This window comes from Spinacia oleracea, chromosome 6 (genome assembly GCF_020520425.1).
Source record: "Spinacia oleracea cultivar Varoflay chromosome 6, BTI_SOV_V1, whole genome shotgun sequence".
NCBI classification, from domain to species: Eukaryota; Viridiplantae; Streptophyta; class Magnoliopsida; order Caryophyllales; family Amaranthaceae; genus Spinacia; species Spinacia oleracea.
The window spans coordinates 83,568,959-83,593,222 of record NC_079492.1 but is presented as its reverse complement, the minus strand read 5'-3'; the positions used below and the strand labels follow the sequence as shown (position 1 = coordinate 83,593,222).

The 24,264-nt window shown below is 41.7% G+C and overlaps 1 protein-coding gene and 1 long non-coding RNA gene across 2 annotated transcripts; both read left to right on the top strand.

Annotated features, from left to right (window-relative positions):
- The first annotated feature begins 357 nt into the window (after positions 1–357).
- LOC110802211 (uncharacterized) lies at positions 358–1,793 on the top strand. Its single transcript, XR_002537095.2, has 2 exons — positions 358–956; positions 1,297–1,793. It is a non-coding gene; the product is annotated as an uncharacterized lncRNA (long non-coding RNA).
- Positions 1,794–8,355: 6,562 nt separating this feature from the next.
- LOC130463318 (uncharacterized) lies at positions 8,356–9,720 on the top strand. The gene is made up of 5 exons (XM_056832413.1): positions 8,356–8,546; positions 8,664–9,021; positions 9,142–9,270; positions 9,449–9,455; positions 9,545–9,720. Exons 1-5 carry the CDS (start codon positions 8,356–8,358, stop codon positions 9,718–9,720), a joined length of 861 nt encoding a protein of 286 aa, XP_056688391.1.
- Positions 9,721–24,264: the final 14,544 nt, after the last annotated feature.

Below are 24,264 nucleotides of genomic sequence, written 5' to 3'. Positions count from 1 at the left end.
TCACCCTCAACCCGACAGCATGGAAAAGGAGCAAGCTGAAGCAGGAGTCAAGAGGAAACATGAAGAAAAAAACCCCATGGACCTCATTGAAGGCGTCACTGTAAAGACTGAAAAAAGTGGCTAAAAGCCATCCCTAATAGATTATTATGTAAGCGCCAACTAAATGGCCAATATTTGTAAAGCGCTGTTAGGGGGAAAAAATACCCTCTTGGTGACATGGACAGACGTGGTAAACATTGCATACGTGGCTGCCAGCAGGGCGTATGGTAGCACCGTTCTAACTTTACTCTCAACGGTTGGGATCAAGACAACCGTTACGAACCATTGATGAAGCCGGCCTTCATTACGTATTTATTGTGCAATTATGTGTAATTAAACACAAACGTTACATTCTTGTTACAAAGGCCTATAAAATGGCTTAGTTTTGTCAGTTTACATATACGATTTCTAAGCAATAAACCATACTATTATTCCATGCTATTGCAACTTGCTCTCGTTACTCTAAATTATCTAGCTCGATCGATTGTTAACTAGAGGAAAAATCCTTATAAGTGGCTCATCAAAAGTTGCCCTTATCAAACAAGTGCAACCTTTAAAAAATAAAAAAAAAAAAAAAAAAAAATAATTCTGAAATATTTTCCCTCCTAAACGTGAAGCGCAACTTTTTCCCTAACATTTTGGCCCCCTTCATTCTTTTCTCTCTCGCAGTACACTCCGGCCAGCATTTTTAACTCCGGCCAGCATTTTTCACTCTGCCCTAACATACACGTACCGCTTCACGTAATTCTCCTCCAGAATTCATCACCGGCCAACATCACCACCGGCCAGCATCAACACCGGCTTCTCAGTCACTCTTCGTCGGCCGTTCTTCGCAGTCAATCTTCGCCGGCCGTTCGTCGCAGCAGCAGCCCGAGTCTAGCTGTGTCCTCCTCAGCGTCATCTTCACCGGCGACGAGGTTCTCCTCTTCAATTTCCTGGGCTTTGCTCAATTTGTTGTTTTTTGGGTCAATTTGCAATGACTTTATTTTGTTAATTTGATGTTGGTGTGTTTGATTTATGTCTGGTGTTAATTGGGGCTTTAGAAAATTCAGCACTTATTTGATTGATTGCTGAAATTCTTCGATTTGATTTTGTATTTTGGGTGTCATTTTTATATTTCATGTTGATCAAGTGTTTGTGAATTTTGCTTTGTGTTGAGCTTGTTGAGTTGTTTGCAGGTGTTTGCTGTAGTAGTATGAGTTGTTTGCAGGTGTTTAAAAGACCTGTATTTTTGGTTTGTTTGTTTTGATGTTACAGGTCACTGCGGCTCCAGTTGTAGTCGTTCAATCTGGAAAGTTCCGATGAGTACTTTGATTCTGCTGAAATTATATAAATTTCGTTTTTTTTTTCGACTTTTTGTTGATTTCTGCTAAATTGGTTGATTCTTTTGTTGTTTTTAGGAAAGAGAGGCGCAGAAGATTCAATTGAGAAGGCTATGAGCGCGAAGAAGCAGTAGATATTAAAGAATGAGGATGTGATAGCTCAGCAGAAGGCGGTGAAGAAGAAGAAGCCTAAGAAGAAAGTAGCAGCAGTGACTCTGATGAAGATGATACGGAGTATTGATTTAGACTCTGAGGAAGAGCTAAGGTCAAGTTACTCTTTTATTTTATTTTAATGTATATTTGAACTTTTAGTATTCCCTTGTTATAAGATCGTATGATAATTGATAAGTAATTAAGTTGGATTGTAGCAGTACTGTAGTCGCAAATTAAGAAAATTTCAATTTCAATTCCAACTGTTAATTTGTGGATTTACATAGAGGACAAGCTTTTGGATCAAATTAGTGTTTCACATCTTTTCAAAATCACGAAATTCCTAGGGCTGCTCGCCACTGGAATGACAGGTGGGTGATTTTCTGTTTTAATGATTTCGTATTTTTTTCAATGATTGATATGAAAATGATTGAAAATGTTGGGATTTGGGCCAAAGGAAGTTGTTATTGAATTAGTATTGATCACGAAATTGGATGATGAAATCATGATGACGTTGCTAAAAACTGTATCTAAGTAGAATTTTGAAGGTTTTGACTCGTATGAACTCGGATTAGTAGTATTGATGGATTGAAGATAGCTTATGTTTGAGACGTTTTTCGGGATTGGATTACGTCTCGGTTTGAGCTTTTGATTTGAATATCTTATTTACTAGATTCTCTTGGTGGTTGGAGTGATATGTGGATGTCATTACTCCTGGTAGATGTTCATTTATCTTGGTCAAAACTCAAAAGTGAGTGTGGCCAGAAGTTTACTACTTAGATGAAAATGACTGTGGCAGCGTGGGACACGTACCTCATAGAGGTTTATGAATATGATATACATTGTTCCTTAACGAAATGTATGTAAATACCGAAAACAACTTCTGTTTTTACTGTCCAGCATAAAATGACAGTACTTTTATTAACAACCTGTTGTGGAGTGTTTTATGAGAAAATGCTGTAGCAAATATCTTGGCTTTTAGTCGGATGGCTTGTCTGCGCATGGTAATTTCATGTGTTGTCATTGGTAGTAACTAATTCAGTGTGCAACTTTTCCCCATGACTGGTTCATTTGTTTTATTACCCACTCTCACCTGGTTTACACTCTAAAGGAAGTAGCCAAGTAGGAACTCTCTTCCCTAAAAATTGCACCCATTATCAAAGGGAATAATGTTGGCAACTAATGTTGTGGCTTGGATTTCTGATTGCTAACTTTTTAAGTACTCCTAAGCTAATGTAAAACTCCGACTCACTAGTCACTACCATATTCCGTTCTCTTCTCGTAGGTCTAACAGATCTGTACAAGAGCATAACTTACTTTGCCACTAGCTAGGATTCTTGTTAACCTTCTGAAATCAAATCATGAAACTCATGTACCCATAATTAATTTTCCTGTGAAGTAGAAAACTACCAGGATGATGAAACTGATGTGGGGTCGCAGAGCCGGTGTACCTGCCGGAAGAGTGTTTCCAAGAGGTGGGCTATCAGGCCCGTAACTTGCAGGGAATGGTGAGTTCGGGTTGCTTGGAGTTGTTAATGACGGTGGAGATCCATAGTTGTTGCTGCAAACAAATAAAAAGAGAACAAGTTCAATACCCCTTATGAACTCAAGTCATGATAACCAATCTCAGAGATTGGGAAACCATCCAATCTTAAAAGGATATTCTTTTGCAAGAAATTCCACCCATTTTAGTCATGAAATTACGAAAAAATATGTCCAAAAATACAACCCCAGATTGTTTTTCCTTGCACAAGATGGATTTATCACCCCTTTCTTACCCCTAACACTCGGAAAAACGAAAAGAAAAACACACACAAACATAATAAATATGGGATCTTTGATGGGGCATTTTTTAGATACCTACACATTATTACTTTAACTAGGTTGAAAATTGTGATAGTACACTTTACTTTAGAAAGGGAACCTACTACGTGCTTTCAGTTTTGTGCTAATGTTGGTTCCATTTGCTCTCCTTTAAGAAATTGTTGCTTACAATCATTGTAAAGTTGGTTGGTAATATTTCAACTTGCAGTTTGTGTCAAGAGCGTTCGGTTGAGAGGACATGCAACATGATAAAAGATGTGAGGCTCTGTTGTTAACCAGGTCAAAAGCCTACAGGCAGTTCAGGAGTGGCACCTAATGCACTATAAGCTTTTTCACTTTTTGCTAGTACTCACAGTGTAAATTAGCAGCAGATTTGATCAGCTTCTGATCTGATCAACAGTAGATCAGCAGCAACAGATCAGTAGCTGATCAGATCAGCAGCTAATCAACAGCTGATCTGAGCAATCTCTTATCTGATCAGCTACAGATCTGCTGGTGTTGATCTGCTGCTGATCAGATCAGCAGTAGTAGATCAACAACTTATCTGATCAAAACATCAAATGCTAGTTATGATGATTTATGTGATTGTAGAATTAACATCGAATACCGTTACTGTTATTGGCTTTGCCTAAATCTAAGGATAAGTTAGCATACTTGAGAAGATGAGTATATTTGTATGAGAGGCCAAATGTTTTGTTCGAAGGAAAGAAAAAAGTAGAAGGGACTAGGAAGAGGGAGATAAGATGTGATCCTTACATGTCATATTTTGACTAAAACAGGAGTTTTCGCTCCCAACTCTCAACTAATGAGACAAAATAAGAATTCTTAACCCTTTACATGTTTAAAATACTGACTATTAGGTTATCAATCCTCATTCTCATCTACTTTGGTCAATTTATGCACATTTAAGGCTCGTTCAATCCTTACATGTCATATTTTGAAAAAAATAGCCTTTTTCGCTCCCAACTCTTAACTCATGAACCAAAATAGGAATTATTAACCCTTTACATGTTTAATATACTTAGTATTAGGTTTTTAATCCTTATTCTCATCATGAAAAGAGTTTAGAATGTGGAAATAGTTCGTTTGTTGGTAGTTGAGATCGAAAATGCCATTTTTGGCCATAAATGACCTATATCGACCCAAATGACCCATAGGTGTGCATAACGAACTTGAAATGAGTTTCATAATCATATAACTAATCATATGAATCATGAAAAAGGTTTAGAATTTGAATATAAGTTCGTTTATTGATAATTGGGATCGAAAATGCCATTTTTGGCCATAAATGACCTATATCGACCCAAATGACCCATAGGCGTGCATAACGAACTTGAAATGAGTCTTATAATCATATAACTAATCATATGAATCATGAAAAAGGTTTAGAATTTGAATATAAGTTCGTTTTTTGATAGTTGGGATTGAAAATATCATTTTTGGCCATGAATGACCTATATCGACCCAAATAACCCATAGGCGTGCATAACGAACTTGAAATGAGTCTTATAATCATATAACTTATCATATGAATCATGAAAAAGGTTTAGAATGTGAATATAAGTTCGTTTGTTGATAGTTGGGATCGAAAATGCCATTTTGTGCCATAAATGACCTATATTGACCCAAATGAACCATAGCCGTGCATAACGAACTTGAAATGAGTCTTATAAACATATAACTAATCATATGAATCATGAAAAAGGTTTAGAATATGGAAATAGGTTCATTTGTTGGTAGTTGAGATCGAAAATGCCATTTTTGGCCATAAATGACCTATATCGACCCAAATGACCCATAGGCGTGCATAACGAACTTGAAATGAGTCTTATAATCATATAACTAATCATATAAATAATGAAAAACGTTTAGAATATGGAAATAGGTTCGTTTGTTGGTAGTTGGGATCGTAAATGACATTTTTGGCCATAAATGACCTATATCGACCCAAATGACCCATAGGCGTGCATAACGAACTTGAAATGAGTCTTATAATCATATAACTAAACATATGAATCATGAAAAAGGTTTAGAATTTGAATATAAGTTTGTTTGTAGATAGTTGGGATCGAAAATGCCATTTTTAGACATAAATGACCTATATCGACCCAAATGACCCATAGGCGTGCATAACGAACTTGAAATGAGTTTTATAATCATATAACTAATCATATGAATCATGAAAAAGCTTTAGAATATGGAAATAGGTTCATTTGTTGGTAGTTGGGATCGAAAATGCCATTTTTGGCCATAAATGACCTATATCGACCCAAATGACCTATAGGCGTGCATAACGAACTTGAAATGAGTCTTATAATCATATAACTAATCATATGAATCATGAAAAAGTTTAGAATGTGAATATAAGTTCGTTTGTTGATAGTTGGGATCGAAAATGCCATTTTGTGCTATAAATGACCTATATCGACCCAAATGAACCATAGTTGTGCATAACGAACTTGAAATGAGTCTTATAAACATAGAACTAATCATATGAATCATGACAAAGGTTTAGAATATGGAAATAGGTTCATTTGTTGGTAGTTGGGATCGAAAATGCCATTTTTGGCCATAAATGACCTATGTCGACCCAAATGACCCATAGGCGTGCATAACGAACTTGAAATGAGTCTTATAATCATATAACTAATCATATGAATCATGAAAAACGTTTAGAATATGGAAATAGGTTCGTTTGATGGTAGTTGGGATCGAAAATGACATTTTTGGCCATAAATGACATTTTTGGCCATAAATGACCTACATCGACCCAAATGACCCATAGGCGTGCATAACGAACTTGAAATGAGTCTTATAATCATATAACTAATCATATGAAACATGAAAAAGGTTTAGAATTTGAATATAAGTTCGTTTGTTGATAGTTGGGATCGAAAATGCCATTTTTGGCCATAAATGACCTATATCGACCCAAATGACCCATAAACGTGCATAACGAACTTGAAATGAGTCTTATAAAAATATAAATAATCATATGAATCATGAAAAAGATTTAGAAAGTGTACTTAGGTTCATTTGTTGATATTTGGGATCGAAAATGCCATTTTTGGCCAAATATGATCTATATCGAGCTAAGTGAGCCTTAGATGTGCATAAAGAACTTGAAATGAATCTTAGTACACTCAGAAAGTTGTTTTCGCGACCAATATAATTTATGTTTTCGCATATGAAACTTAATTTAATTTATTGGTTTGCATGTACGTTGCTCTTTTAAAGGTTTTCACAATTCCAAGGGAGGGGCCCTTTACCAAAGAGGAGTTGGATGAAGTTCGAGACAAGTGGGCTACTTAATTCAACGATTGTGAACTACTCTCAGTGTAATAAATAGAGCAGGCTTGTAGTTATCCGTGACTCTTACATTATTTTGTTATTTATCGATTTAATTAATTACATTTGAATTAATTCGGTAATATTATTGGAAAATTTGAAATTTATATCATTTTTGAGGAATGTCAAGATGATGTTTGGTGAAACAGTATTCTATAAATTATAATGCAGAATTTTATATTGCAAAATATCAGGAATTATATTGCAGATTTTTTTTTTTAAAAAAAAAAAAACTCAAAAGTTGCCCTTATTTGCAACAAGAGCAACTTATATGAAGCTTATAAGTTGCCCTTGTTTCAAACAAGAGCAACTTATGTGAAGCTTACAAGTTGCCCTTGTATGCAACAAGGGCAACTTATAAGTTTCACATAAGTTGCTCTTGTTGCAAACAAGGGCAACTTATAAGATTATAAGTTGCCATTGTTAAGGGCAACTTTTGATAATTTCACAAAAGTGACCCCCCCATATGTTGCCCTTGTAATTGGCAACTTACAAGCCTATTTTAAGGGCAACTTATGATGTTTTTTCCTCTAGTGGCACCATCACCAAGGCAAGTTCGTCTCTAAGTAGAATTTTCCCAAAACAATTTGGCGCCCACCGCGGGGCTGACAATCAAAAGCAGCTTGATAATACCATTCCAATCACCATGGCCGGAAATGCTAGCTCATCCGATGATATCACTCGTCGCTTCGAAGCCATGGAGCAGCGCAACAGCATCCTCCAAAAGGAAAACGAAGCGTTGCACTCCCAAGTCAGATCCACCGCCTCCATCGCCACCGGGTCAAGGTTCCAGTACCGGCGAGACACCTCCGGTCTAAACCGCTGTTTAGATCTCGACGCTACTCCGGACCATCCCCTCCATATACCTTTTGGCGAACCAGGAGGCCCAATCCTCGAACAGATTCGCGAGTTCGACCCGCTGCCAAATCAGCCCCGCTTTAACCCGAGTTGGCTTCCCCCGCCACCAACTCAACCGTCTTCTGCAGGTACATCGACGGCCGTCATCGCCACAACAGCTACCCGGGTCACCCCATCCCTGGTCGGCATGACGACATCCTCCATGAAGTCGATTCCCACCTCCGCTCCGGCATCTCGTCCGTTACCACCCCCAATGGTAACCATGTCGATGCCCCTGCCCGTCATAGTCCTGGCGCAAGGACCGACACCGGCGACTCAAATGCCATGGGATCAACTCTTTTCTCAGCAAATTGTTCAGCCTGTTGTCAACCTAGTCACTTCAGCACCAGGAGCGCCCCCCCAGTTGATGGCGGTCCCTTTAGCCAGTCAGGCGCCGCAAGCAGTGTTCCCAAGCACCCTCATGCGACCAGACTCTTCTCGAAACTATTCTCCATATACTCCTCTTAACAGGTCAGTCGTTCCAGTTAGTCACGGTTTCGTAACTCCTTTCCCTTATGTTGCAGGTACCCACGCTACCCAAGGAACGCCCCCTTACATGGAACAAGTGGTGTCACAGTTCACTCCTCACCAACCTCACGGAGTATACCCACAAAACACCTACTACTAACACCTCCAAGCCAACCTTCCCGAAACATTCAGTCCCCTCGTCCCAGTGCTAAACAGCATCTGCGAAAACACCAATCACCAACTCCAACAAATTATGACCATGATAAACAAAATCCCAGGAGTACAAACACCAATCAAAGAAGCCAACATGGACAGTTATGCCGACTCACCATATGCCGACCCCATCGATGCAATCGACATCCCGAAGCGATTCAGCCCACCCAATATTCCCATGTATGATGGAATGACTGATCCGAGGGAGCACATCTTAACCTACAAGCAACGAATGATGACTATCCCAGTTCCCAAGCATATGAGGGAAGCTAGCCTTTGCAAAGGGTTCGGTTCGACATTGATCGAACCCGCCTTGAAGTGGTTAACTAGCCTACCTAATGGATGCATCACCTCTTTCGCTCATCTCGACAACATGTTTAATCAGTAGTTCGCTAGCAGCAGATGCTTGGAGAAGCAGACAAGCGACCTGTACCGTGTGGTCCAACGACCTGACGAACCTCTAAAGGACTACATAGCTCGGTTCATCAGGGAGAAGGTAATCGTACCAGAATGTGACGTCCTGAAAGCAATCGAAGCGTTCAGACAAGGATTGTATGGCGAAACCGATCTTTGGAGGGATCTGATCAAATACCCCTGCAAGACGTTTGAGGACGCTCAAGCCAAAGCAATGGCCCAAGTCAGGTTGGAAGAAACTCTCTATTCCAGGAAAGGAACCAATGACTACACCAAGACGGAGAGGCGATTGCCCTACCCCAAGAGAAATAGTGATCGTCCTGCCCCTTATTCTCGACCTCAACACGTAGCAGTGGTGGAAGATGACGACGACTCCGACTGGAAAAACATCCCAGACCTGCCTCCAAAAATTAACGAATATTATTTTTGTGTTGATACTGTAGGTCTGATGAACCACCTCTCGAAGATGGGGAAAGCTGTGCAATGGCCACCGAAGTCCAGTAAACCCGAATCAAAGAAGGACCCCTCAAAATGGTGTGATTTCCATGCCGACATCGGTCATACCACCAACGATTGCGTTGCGTTAAGGAGAGAAGTAGCTTACCTATTGAAGAACGGATACCTCAAAGACGTCATGTCAGATAAAGCCCGTGGCGTCGTCAAAAAAGACAACTCTAACTCTCCATCTCAACCTCCTCCACCTCCCCCTCATACTAAAACTGTAAATTTTATTGCTGGAGGTTCTGACATCTGTGGTTTAACTTATTCTGCAGCGAAGAGGCATGTTCGAGAAAACGAGATAGACAGACCGGCCCGAGCCGTAGCCGCGAAGTATCTAACCCCTATATCTTTTGATGAATCTGATGCAGGGGACATCTCGGACAAACATCACGACGGCCTGGTGATATCCATTCCTGTTGGAAACTGCATGATCAAACGAGTCCTGGTCGACAACGGCAACTCAACTAATGTGATGATGTTCGACGCCCTCAAAGAGATGGGGCTCAACCCGGATATAGATGTCGTCAAGAAATCACCGTGCTGATTGGGTTTAGCGGCGAGGCAAAGACCACCTTCGGAGAAGTCACCTTACCCGTTTATGCTCAAATAATCAACCAACAAGTAAATTTCTGTGTTATTGATTTCCCTTCATCTTACAACATTATCTTGGGCAGGCCCTGGATCTACGACATGAAGGCCATCCCCTCGACATACCATCAGACCATCAAGTTCCCAACTTGATGGGGGGTTCAAGAAATTAAAGGAGATCAACAAGAATCCAAAGAGTGTTACAAGGCAGCACCAAAGCCCTCAGCCACCAATAAATCTTCTTTATAGCAACTACAGTCCAGTTCCGACCCAACAGGCTACAAAGAACCCAAGCCTGAACGACTAGACGAAGTCATCTTAGATCCTGCGAAACCAGAATAAGTCGTTTTCATCGGGTGCGACATGCCAGACAACATCAGGTCGGAGCTCATCACATTTCTCAAGGCCAATGCAGATTTCTTCGCATAGTCCCGTGAAGACATGCCAAGTATCAGCCTAGACGTCATCACTCACAAATTAAGTGCTGACCCACATCACAAACCCGTCAAGCAGAAACGACGGAAGTTTGCTCCAGAACGTAACCAAATCATCAACGACGAGGTTCAGCAACTGTTAGATACGGGAAAAATCAGAGAAGTCAAATATCCAGATTGGTTAGCTAATGTCGTCGTGGTTAGAAAGAAAAACGGGAAATGACGTGTTTGCATAGACTTCACCGACATCAACAAAGCATGCCCCAAAGATTCTTTTCCCTTACCTCACATCGATGCCATGGTTGATGCTACTGCAGGGCATGAAATGCTCACATTTATGGATGCATTCAGTGGATACAACCAGATTCTGATTCACCCGGAAGATCTGGAAAAAACCGCCTTCATCACGGAGCGGGGAACTTATTGTTACAAAATCATGCCATTCGGTTTGAGAAATGCAGGTGCCACCTACCAACGCCTAGTCAACAAAATGTTCAGGAAACAGTTAGACAACACAATGGAAGTCTATATCGACGACATGTTGGTAAAGTCCAAGAAAGCCTCAAACCCCATTTCGCATCTCCAACAAGCCTTCGACGTCTTGCGAGAATACAGCATGAAGCTCAACCCCACCAAGTGCTCGTTCGGAGTCTCTTCTGGGAAGTTCTTAGGTTATATGGTTACTCAAAGAGGCATCGAAGCCAGCCCTGACCAGATCCGCGCAATCATCAGCCTACAATCACCTCGAAATCAAAAGGACGTACAAAAATTAGCAGGCAGAGTGGCTGCCCTCAATCACTTCATCTCCAGGTCGTCCGACAAGTGCAAATTGTTCTACGACATCCTCAGGAAGAACGAGAAGTTCAGCTGGACCGATCGACATGAAGCTGCTCTACAACAATTCAAGCAGTACCTGTCGAACCCTCCGCTATTGTCCAAACCAAAAGACAATGAGGAGTTACAGGTATACCTTGCAGTTACAGAGACGACCGTCAGTGCGGTGCTAGTACGAGAAGAAGACGGCATGCAGTTACATGTTTATTACATCAGTAAGTCTTTACTTAGCGCCGAAACGAGGTACTCCCATCTTGAAAAAGTTGTCCTTGCATTAGTTGTTGCTTCCGTTAAATTACGCCCTTATTTCGAATGTCATCCTATAACTGTTAGAACTAACTATCCCATGAAGTCAATCATGAGGAAACCCGAGTTGTCTGGCAGGATGTCCAAGTGGGCAATACAACTAGGTTGTCACGACATCAAGTACGAACCTCGCACAACCATCAAGTCGCAAGCTCTGGCAGATTTTGTGGCTGACTTCAGCCCAAGCCTACAACACGAAGCTGACCAAGAAATCAACATACTGACCGATGATGGATCCTCATCGACATGGACTCTACATACTGACGGCTCCTCCATAATACGGGGGACAGGCCTAGGCTTTGTGCTAAAGTCGCCACAAGGGGACACCATAGTATAGTCTATCTGTTGCGAGTTCAAAGCTACCAATAATGAGGCGGAATACGAAGCCTTGATCCTAGGATTATCACTAGCACTCGACATGAGTATCCGCCGACTCGAGGTACGTTGTGATTCGTTATTGATTATCAGTCAGATTAACGGTTCGTATGCAGCAAAGGACTCAAAGATGCAGGCTTACTTGGAAATAGCAAAAAGGCTCGTCAACAAGTTTGACTCATGCACCCTACAACAAATACCAAGAGATCAGAACACCCAGGCTGACGCCTTATCCAACCTCGGCTCAAATATCAAACCTAAACTCACTTCCATCCCTGTAGTCCACTTAATGTACCCAGCTATCACCAAAGATAAGCTACCCATCACCGAACAAACTCCACCTAATCAAGTGCCTTCATGGCGCGACCCCTACATACACTGGCTCAAACACAACACCATCCCACCTGGAGTCACCCACGAAAAGTCCTTCCGCATGAAAGCCTCCAAATTCATCTTAATCCATGGGATATTGTTCAGAAAATCAGTTGCAGGACCGTACCTGAGATGCCTAGATCACGACGATATCGAGTCGACATTGTGCAACATACATAATGGTGAATGTGGAAACCACGCCGGAGGAAGAAGCTTAGCCAACAAAACTCTTACCATGGGATATTATTGGCCCACCATGAAGAAAGACGCAATAGCCTTTGCCAGGAAATGTGACTCTTGCCAACGGTTCGCATCCATCTCTCACCAACCTTGTGAAGTGCTCCACCCCATCATGTCCCCTTGGCCCTTCATGAAGTGGGGGATGGACATAGTTGGACCCTTACCACAAGCATCAGGGCAGCGTGTCTTCATGTTGGCAATGACTGATTACTTCTCCAAATGGATCGAAGCAGAAGCATTTAAACGAGTTCGAGATACCGAGGTCATCTCGTTCATCAAGCGAAATGTCCTTAGTCGGTTCGGTATCCCTTCCGAGATCGTCTGCGACAATGGTTCTCAGTTCATCAGCAACAAAACCAAGGAATTTTGCAGCAGATACAACATCACCTTGCATACCTCAACACCGAGATACCCTCAAGCAAACGGCCAAGCCGAATCAAGCAACAAAATCATCATCAACAACCTCAAAAAGCGCCTCGACGACGCCAAAGGAAGATGGGAAGACGAATTACCCATGATCCTTTGGGCCGACAGGACAACACCCAAGACGGCGACCAATCATACTCCTTTCTCCCTAGTCTTCGGTTGCGAGGTAGTCATCCCTCCCGAAGTCGAGCTCCCCACAGCAAGAAGCAGTTTTATGACATCAGGAATGAACGACTCAGTCCTGGCCTACGACATTGACACCGTCGATGAACTCAGAGAAGCGACATTGATCAGGGTGGCATCCTACCAACAAGCAGTCGCGAATAGTTACAACAAGAACGTGAGAGCTCGAGTATTTCAGCAAGGAGATTGGGTTCTGCGCAAAGTCTTTCCAAACAAGAAGGATTCTCGATATAGCAAGTTTGCTCCGACATGGGAAGGTCCTTACCAGATTATAAGACGAACAGGTCATGGCGCGTACGAGTTCGTTGACAAAGACGACACACCTATCCCAAGAAGTTGGAACGCCACACACCTGAAATTGTACCATTTCTGAACCCTTGAATCTTTTCTTTTTCTAGTTTTTTCCTAACACACAGAAACTTAGGCATCCGCCGCCGCTATGTCGACGCCCCAACGCAACAGTGTGGGCACGACGTATCACAAACCCGAGAACGTCTCGGACTTCACTATGATGAAACGTACTTACAAGTGACAAAAGAAGTTACGTCCCCCATGTCTATCTTTTCTACTTCCTTTCTTTTCAAACTATATTATTATCATTACTGACTTAGGCATCGGAGGGCCGTTGGCTCCACTAACGGCCAACCTTCACGCCATTGTCTCATTTTGCAGGTTACAACACTGTGCCAATATGAACACACATCTAGAAAGGAGTAGCAAACATAAGCATACAACTTGACTTCGTCTAGGATTTTTCCTTAACCTTTTTCCTTTCCTCTCCCTGTCGTAATTTCATTTCATTCTCATGTCGCTCTATACTGACTTAAGCATCGGAGGGTCGTTGGCTCCACCAACGGCCAACCCTCACGCTCTGCTATGTTGACAGTATGATGCCCACATGATGATGGATTCGATAAGGAAATGATGGATGGATTGAAGTATACAATACAGAATACAAGAAAGCAAAAGCTCGAAATTGTACACACATTTTCAAGGAAACAAAGTGCAAGGAAACATTGTCAATTTTATTCAAACATGCTTATATACATTACATATTACAATTTTACAAACTACAAAACACAATTTAGGCCATTACAAAAACGCCTGGTACACTACAATGTACATTACATACACAATGGAATACATATCTACATTTTTGCTACAGTATACATTTTGCAGCGTCTCCTCTGACAGGCTGGAGGCGTCGCCAAAGTCAAAATTCGAGGTATGTACCCAACCTGCAAAACAAAACACAAAACCAAACACATTTTTTCCAAAACACAAGCATTCACACAAACCCAAATTGAAAAATAAAAGTCCACAAAATATTTACATGACTTACCCCCTTGGGCAAGCCCAAAAACACCAAAAAGACTGCCGCCATTAAGGCAAAACACAGCCACAATATCTTTTTGACCTCCTCAAAGGCCAAACACACAAAATATTGTTTAAAACAAACCATTGTTTATAGCAAACACCATTGAAATTTTAATTTTTTAAGGATGGGGGACAAAGCTACTACTGGGAACCTGCTGGACCTGCACTCTCCCCTTGTTCGCCATCGCCTGGTGCCGCCACTGTCTCGGCATTGGGGTTGGTTGCTGTTGCACCCTCATCAACGTCTTCCTCATCGCTAACGGCATCAGGGGGGATATAGTCCTCGGGGAATGCAACGTTGAACTGAGCAATATCTTCATCAGGAGTCCAGCTCACATGTTTGCCCGCCTTGAATTCCTCCATCATCTCGGCCTTCATTTTCCAAGTGTAGTAACCAGCACACTCGAAAATCCTCGCCTTGACTTTGGAGAGAGATTTCTTCAGCTCGTCGACCTCAGCAACCAGGGTCTCCTTCTCGGCATTCAACGTTGCAATCTCAGCAGCCCCCTTTTCTTGCGCCACCTGCAGCGCCTCAGCTCTGGCCGTCGCCTCCTTGGCCACGCCGCCAAGGCGACCAACTTCCTGCTTTGCCTTCTTCATGTCGTTTTTCAGTTTTACTATTTGATCTTCTAACATTATGACATGATGGCGTGTAGCTAAAGCAGATTGCAGGGCCTATTTAAACAGGAAAGAAAAAATTATAAGTCACTAGATGACGAGACGATGATGGCACGCAACAAAAAGGAGACAAAGAATAAGCAAGCAAAAACATACCCTCCATGCATCCGAGACGCTCTCGACAGTTGCACCAACTAGGGACAGGGACTCTTGACGCTCTCGGCTAGACGGCATCCACAGGCGGTCGACCTCAGGCCAAAGCAGGACTCGTGGCGCGTCTGCCGACCCATAGTCGTCAGGAAACTCCACTGCAAGCTTCCTCTTCCGAGAAGGAGGCGGTAGCTTTTTCTCAGCAGGCAGGGACGAACCAGTCTCCCCGGTCACCGTGGCGTCGATTGAAGCCTTTGGCGGCCTCGGAGGTGACAACACGGTGATGGGTTTAGGTCGAGACACACTCCCCAGTGCCTCCAACCTTTTCCTCAGCAACGCATCCGCAGAGGGAGCCTTGCCAGAGCGTGTCGACGGGCCAGTTCCTGTAGAAAGCATTTTTTCGACGACTCAGTCTCGTCACAACAGTTGTAATATATATCTGTTTTGAAAAGGGCAACGAACCCAAAGCTGTAAACTAACCCTAACCCATGTTTACCTGTTGATGTCGACATGTTTGCAGGCTCAGAGATCTCTTCTTCTTGAGAGGTTTCCTCACGCTCGAACTTGGTACCAACAAAAGCTCTGTCCTTCAGAGGGACTCCCAACAGCACGTCAGTTTTTTCTACAGCCTCGGCACCGACTCCAACCATGTCAAAAGATGCACCTACAAAAACAAGAAAGTGAGACAAAGTCAAATCAACAAGCCCAAAAAACACAAAAAATAAACAAAATACCTCTAGCCATCCATTCCCCCGTCAAGAAGTCGGAGTCGGGCCCTAAACTAGCCAACTCCACAAAAAATAACCGACCCATCCACCCGCGGTCGTTCGACTTGTCCGCACCAAGAAGAGCCTCCCTGTCATCCTTGACATGCAGCAAGTATCTTCCAGCACCGTAGTTCTGGACTTTGTAGGTGTAAGCTAGGTCTTCAACCCGGAACTCCATGTCCAGTTGGCCAACCAAATGGTCGACCAGGCGCATCACTCTTCAAACTTGCGGCATTAACTGCGCCGGCGGCACCGCCAAGGCCCTCTAAACTCCCCGCACCAGTGGCGAGAAAGGGTAAGTGTACCCAATTCTGAAGGGGTACTCATAAAAGCACACCCAGCCGTCCGATGTCCAATCGGCCCGTTCATCGGGCTGCGGCAACCGAATTACTGCCGACGGAGGGAAGCCACACTCTTCCCTGAGCCCCGCCACATCTTGTTTCCCCCAAGTGGCCGGCCGAGCATTCTTCTTGTCCAGCATGTGGGTGGGACTTAAAATTGGCTCCTCGACCAGATCGCACTCAACCACTGCCCTCTTGTTCTTAGCGCGGGTGGATTTCGTCCCCATTCGTTGCGACATAGAAGGAATTGAAGAAGGAAAAGAGAAAGGAAGAAGATGGAAGCGAAGCGGTTACCTGAGGAAAGGAGAGAGAAAGGGCGCCGGTTGCTTTTTCTGGGAATGGGAAGAGAGAGAATGCAGAAGTGAGTAGGGGTGGTTGGACGGACAAGCCTATTTATTGGCGCAATTCAGCGGTTGATCTTTCCAAAGCAACATCATCATTACACTAACGCCGTCAGTGTTGGGAGGATCAAGGGGCAGTTTCCACCCTTCCTTCCGTGAAACCCATTTCTCCTTTTGAACTTCCCGGAATAAATTCAAAATGGGTTTGGGGACAACTGTTAGGGGGAAAAAATACCCTCTTGGTGACATGGACAGACGTGGCAAACATTGCATACGTGGCTGCCAGCAGGGCGTATGGTAGCACCGTTCTAACTTTACTCTCAACGGTTGGGATCAAGACAACCGTTACGAACCATTGATGAAGCCGGCCTTCTTTACGTATTTATTGTTCAATTATGTGTAATTAAACACAAACGTTACATTCTTGTTACAAAGGCCTATAAAATGGCTTAGGTTTGTCAGTTTACATATACGATTTCTAAGCAATAAACCATACTATTATTCCATGCTATTGCAACTTACTCTCGTTACTCTAAATTATCTAGCTCGATCGATTGTTAGCACCATCATCAAGGCAAGTTCGTCTCTAAGTAGAATTTGCCCAAAACAAGCGTAAACAAAACGGACAACATTTCTAAAAGCCCAATGGCCAAGTATTTAAATCCAATTTGAATATTTAAGTCCCCATCCCCCATCATCAATTTTGAGTACAACACATTATTAATCACCGAAAGACGTGTAAATATTGACTTCTACTCATAAAGATGTCAATAAATATTGTCTCCCACACAAAGACGTCAATAAATATTGACTCGTACTCACCGAGGACGCCAATAAATATTGACTCCTATTGCATGACTAGAGTCAGAAAAGACTAATTGGTTGACGGACTTAGGAGTGGCCTAGATTAGCGCCCCTATTAGATGGATCACCTAAAATGCAGGGGTTACCATCCAAATTTGGCCTAGTAGGCCTTATTCAGACTAACTCAAGTAAAAAACACCCGAAAAGGGTAAGGCGTCCTAAAGAGCCCCCAGAAGGCCCCTTAAAAAAGACAACTTTAGTGGAACTCATCCTTTAGTGGAACTCGTCCTAAAACGCATTGAGCGCATGTAAAGACTGGGAGCGGCCGAGCTTCCATCCTGAACGTCCTTCTCGGCAAGGGAATTCACCTCTTCTTCCTCCTCATCCCCATCAGAGTGGAACTCAGGAGGCTCTAACCCAAGACGTTGGGCTGCCACGACAGCCATCTGATGTGAGATCCGAGCATGGAACCATTGGAAGTCCTTACCTTCCATCTCCTGATCCCAAGCCAGCCAAGCACCTTCCATCACGACCTCCTCTCCAAGCTTGAAAAAGCTAGCCTCTTCTCGTCAAATAGTGCTCACTTCATCTTGAATAGCTTGCAGCTTCTTTTCAAGGGCGTCCACCTTCTAGGCAAGTTGGTCACGCACTCGGAGACGGCAACATACCCTGACTTGAGGGCGACCAACTTCTCCTCATGTTCCTTGAGCTTTTCCTCGTATTCCTTAGCATTGGCCTCAGCCAGCCGAAGAGCTGAGGTCTGCGAATTGATAACCACTTGCATGTCGGTGCGGATTTCCTCAGCCTTGTTCTCCGCATATTTCTCATGGTTCTCTATTTGATCCTTATGATCAAGCAGCTCATGGTGCATGTTGATACGATATCGCCGAGCCTCCGGGAACCTGATAAACAACTGCACAAGGTGAAACTGTTAAAAAAAATACTAGGGAACTCACGTCCAGCACAAGGGATTGCATGGCCCCAAAGAAGCCGTCTACAATCCCAGGAAGAGACTCCACATACTCCTTGGAAATTAAGGCATAAATAGAGGAGAGAATTTAGTTCTTCTCCTCCGAGCTAAAACCACCAGAATGCGGAATTTCTGCAATATCGGCCTTCCTCATCCGCCGGGGATCGAATCCCTCAGTACCAAATCAGCAAAGCTAAATATTAGAAAACTAGATTAGATCCCGTGCACGCACGGATTTTGATATTTTTTTTCACAAAATATTTAACTGAATATCTCCCAAACTACTGCATAGTTATAACATTTTTAACACACTTGTTTAAATTTATTCATCTAATAAAAATGTTAATATGACAATTTGACCAAAATACTGAGTGATATATTTTCCATTATTAATATAGCGATTTGACTAAAATATTACCAACTTAGAATAATTATTATTACGTCGTATCTATTATTGTCATAATTTATAAACTAATTCCATACATAAATAGTTTATAAAAAAAAGGTAGAGAATAAAAATAAAATAAAACAGATACACTTTTTAGGAAAGTGATTTTTGGCGGGAAAAAATCGCACCAAGAATTGACATGTGTCATTCATGGTGTCTCTTTTAGTATATAGTAATAGATAATTGCTAGCCATATGACAGACGCCTTGCTCAAGAATTTTTACCTGGGGCCTTTGCCTGAGAAGTACATGGAGACCGGGGCAACGTCTTCTCCGCATCGGGGTAAGGACCTTCTTCTGCAGAAGAAGGACCAGCCGCCTTTCCAGCCGTCTCCTCTGCGGCAGCATCAACAACATCAACAACTAACTTAGTGTCCATTCCCACCTCGACCGACATCGCCTTAGCATCCAGGCTGCTCGCCTTAGACTCCTATCCTCCACCCCTGCGGGACCAGCACCACCAGCCGCTTTGGTAGCGGAAGAATCCCCTTTGCCGGGCGGAGAATTTCTCAAGTCCACGACCACCGGCGGAGCCGTCGTCGGGGGATCGGGCACCCCGACATTAGCTGAAGCCCTTTCTTTTTGAAAGAAGGATGGTTAAGGGGAGGTGGAGCCAAGGTAGAACTCGACCACTTCATAGAAGCAGGCGTTGCAGACCTCTACAAATAAAGAAATAAATAATTCAGTACAAGTCCACAAAATAAAATTACTTGCACCTAGAAAATCTGGCATACCTTGGGAAGATCACTGGGGGAAGCCTCGTTAGTCCTCTTTGAGGACTCCTTCTTCTTGGCCTCTACAGCCTTGAGAACCTCGTCAACATATACCTAAGTCAGCCACTTAGGAATCTGCACTTTCACCTTGTCTTCTAGGGACAAATGACTCATGGCTAGCTCTGCACAACCCAAGGTGAACAGTGAGAAGAGAAAGAAGGAAAACCTGCAACATTAAAATGGAAAATCCCAAACTAAACTACCTCTAGACATATAGGGGCACATGCCCACGGCCGCAAGAAATACTCTATTGGTAAATTGGGTTACGTGAGGAAGCCAACTATTGAGTACCCATGCATGACGGGTGGAAGACATCCTGTACATCTCTGCCTGAAATAAAGGCTGTTCCAGTCTCCATTCCCTCGAAAGGAGCCGAGGAGGATTCTCGTTGTTGGAAATAAAGCGCGGCCTAAAGTTCCATCTGTTAAGACGTTTGCAAAGTGCAATGTCCTCCATCTGAATAATGGACCATTTAGTCCTCCACCACACCTAGCTGGTCGACTTCCCTACTACTGTCTTGAAGCCCTTCCAGCTGTAAAGAGTGAACCATCCCTGCGGTGAACGGGATGAAGGCGCAATCTCTATTAATCTAACAAATGACGAGAAAGTAGGGAAAGCGTCACTTAACGCACACTTGGATATGAAGCCAAAGATGTTGGCCCAGGAGTTAGGAGTTAGCCGGGTCAAGCCAATATCATACCCCTCCAAAACATCAAGTACAAATGAATGTAAGGAAAACCTAAGTCCTACTCTAAAAGCGGTTGTATAAACAGCGATCTCACTCTAAGACAGGTGGTCTACAGTACTACGGGTGCCTGGATATTTGAAACTGAAGCCACGAGGCAAAAGGAGAAATCATTCAAAGTCCCATCCCTGCTCAGCAAAATATCGGAGCCATTTCCTACTTAGGAAAATGTCAGACGGGAACAAATCCAAGTCCTCTTTCCCATAAATCATGGGGGGTGGCTGTCTTGTTACCTCACTGTCTGAGTAACTGGAAGAATCATCCTCAAAATCCTCTCTTGGGACTAGAGGACGACGGGCCACACTCTTATGTCTCCTTGGAGGATGGGCCATCTTGGCACCTCCTCCCTCAGAATGCCGTAACGGGTTAGCTCCCTCCTTGTCACATGAGGAGGGTTTGAAAAAGGAACATGGCTCTCCCGGGGTACCCCCCTTTCACCCACATTAGCCGTTTGCCTAATACGTTCCATGACTTCCTGCATAAGGCACAGGACGTCCGACATAAAAAAGGGAAGAAAAGTAGCGACGGTGTCGTCCAAATACAATAGTTGAGGAGCACGACCATGGTAATACGTCTCCCTAAAAGATGAATAATAAGAATTCATAAGGATTAACATATGTACAAACAAAGAAAGAACAAAAGAGGTATACTTGTGACGATCAAAACGACAAATATTTTGTTGAAATCTTGGTCCCCAAAGCAAATGCGAAAGAAAGAGAAAGATCAATGAAGAACACTTCAGTCTTGGGCAAGAACTACAAAAATTAGTTTCTCTCTCTAGTTCTCAAAAAACGGAAGTTATCAAAAGGAAAATGAAAGAGGAAAAGGAACTCCTGCCCTGGTTTATAAAGAAGCTGAGACTCAGCAGATGTCAACACGTGGTACACAACTATATCAAGAAGAATGCCCTAACTATATTGAGCACCCTTCTTGAGGGGAAAATGATGTGACCAAAATGAGTAGTCCACCCTGGACCACTTATTGGGCAGCACGTGGCACCCCTTCGCCCACTAGGTAGATGTTCTGAAATATGGAACTATAATTGAATGAAAACAGAGGCCCAACAGCTAGAGGCCCAAATCACATATGGCACACCAAGCCCACTATCAAAAATACATGATAAGGGACACATATTCTCACCTCTGAGGCTAGCTAATCAGGTAACGTAACTAGGGTTTAGGAACGAATCCCAAAACCCTATCCTTATAAATAGTCCAGATCTCAAGGTGGAAGGACAATCAATTTATTCTCACATACCTTAATTATTCTGCTCTGTCTTCTCTCTAGAAATCACTTTCTCTCTCTATCAAATACTTACTTAGGCAACGGAAGGAATATTCCTACGGAAATATTCTTGTTTTGCAGGTTGTAAGAAGATCGTGCCAGCGCATACCTGATACCTCTATGGAAAGGGTGACACATTAGCACCAACAAAGTTCCGACTACAAAAACGCTAAGAGTATTTGACATTTAGTTGTCTGATTACATTATACTTTGGACACATTCGATGGATAAATTTAAATTAATGATGGATAAATTTGGTATTGCCCCATTCGATGGCTTATTTATTAAAAAAAACAAATACGGGTACATAGACATAATTGTTTTCATCCCTATAATTTGATCATCGCATGTGTCAAACCTAGCCTTAGACGACTGGACCTGACATTATTGTTTGTTAAGAGAGTTTTGAATTTTAAAACTCTATTCTAGTTTATTTGACAATTTGGTTGTCTGATTATATTATACTTTGGGCACATATAGCTTATAGATATTCTCCTAATTAAACCTAATGATGGGTAAATTTGTTCTTGCACCATTCCTTGTCTTATTTATTAAAAAAATAAAACAAATAAGCGTACAAAGAAAAACTTCACTCATCACATTATCAAACTTAGACCTATACGGCTGGACCCGACATTATTTTTGGTAAGATAGTATTGAATTTTAAAACTCCATATACAATTTGGTTGTCTTTTTAAATTATACTTTGGAGACATATACCTTATAGATATTCTCCTAATTAAAATAAATGACGAATAAATTTGTTATTGCCCCATTCGGTGTCTTATTTATTAATAAAACAAAAATAAATAAGGGTACATAAACAAAATAATTTTCATCTTCATTCATCACATGTATCAATCACAGTGTTATTCTCATCCACCCTTCACTTCGATAGTCATACATAATTAATCATTTTATATTTACATCATTACCCAATCAATTAACACCTACTCCACTATTTACTTTATTCAGCTAGTCATGACATTGAGGCTGGTTTGGGTCTCTCCACTCGTACTCATCTAAAATTCTCATCCCTATCCCGTCACCCACTATAGGATAGGTACTCACCCCTCCTAATCTCCTTATTAACGGGTAAAAAGTAAAACTCATCCCTGATCTATCACCCACCCGTATATCCACACTTGACTCAAACTCACCCTTGGACTCAACTTTTTTTTAGAGTCTTCTACAATTTAAATGTCTTATTAGAACAATTGAGTAAATAAAAAAAATGTTATAATATGTACTCTCTCCGTACGAATTTAATCGTTGCAATAGAAATTATTGTAAGCTTTTTATTGTAATTTAATAGAAAACTAGGTACGATGGGAGATGGTGTGATTTTTTTATATAGAATCAAGTATAAGAGAGGCACATCAGAGAGCGACATAGCTTCACATCGATTTCTGTTATCCAAACTTGCACACAAAGATTTTTCAATTAGATTACAATATAAATAAAGGTAAACATATTACCCATCAAATGATCAAAGACAAAGAAACTAATAATATAAAATGAAACTGAAAAACTCTTAAAATTGTTTTTCATTTAAAAGATTAAGGAACGTAACTATTAAATAAAAAGATAAATAGAAATTATAAATTCGAGAAAGAAAAGATACAAAGTTCATAATTTTTTTTCCTACAAGTATGTTTTACACAACTTTGATAAATATGGAGTACTACTTCGAATATTAAAGCAAATGTAAATATTCGTTATACCCATATCCGCAGTCAATATAAGACAAATATTTTAAATAAAAATTGATAATACAAACAATTAGTCATTACCTTTAAGTTAAATATTTTAATACATGCTTAGTAGACTTGTCAAACGGGTCCGTCGGGTCGGGTTGTAAAAAACTATTTTCGGGTTCGGGTTGAATCGGGTCGGTCACTTTTGGGTTCAGGTTTACAAATGCTTGTTCAAGACCCAGAACTTTCGGGTTCGGGTCGACCCAACAGGTTGAGAGATTTTTAAAACGTGCAATATATTTTCATTAATTTAGGTGATAAATATACAAAATATGGGCACAAATTAACAAATTTCCTACACAAGTTTATATTTAGTCAAATTCAACCATAAAATGGCGTATAATTCAAATTAAAATCATATTACACACAACAATAGTTTTAAAAAAAGTGATTATTGTTAGGTTATGATACATATAAACGAATATAAATCATGCGGAAAAACCATAAAAGCCAGGATTCCAAATTAATTGCCACATAACAATTAGCATAATTAGGATGCATACTCTTTGTAGCGTGCCCTCCCTTGCTGCGCCCGAACCGAACAAGAACAAGTCTTTAGGACTCCAAGTGTCGTCCCTCCGTAGAAAGTCCACAGCACGTCCGGTTCCGCCTTAAGATTGACTAACTAGAATCGCCCTTAAGATTCTAATATTTTCGGCAATATGGGCAATAAATGTGACTGAATTTTTCGCTCAAAATTCTCACCTTTGAATACTTAAAACTAGTTATAAATTATGAGCATAAATCTCATATTTATAGGCTATAGAAAAAGTAATCGAATCCTACTAGGATACGAATTAATTAAGTAGAATCTTATTAGAATTCTTATTAATTAATTTATCCATTAGGATTAGGAATTTAATAATTTAAACGAATCCTATACGTTTTAGGTTTCGTACGGAAGCACAAACACTACACGAGCATGACCCGCAAGCGTGTAGGCCATGCGCGCGCAC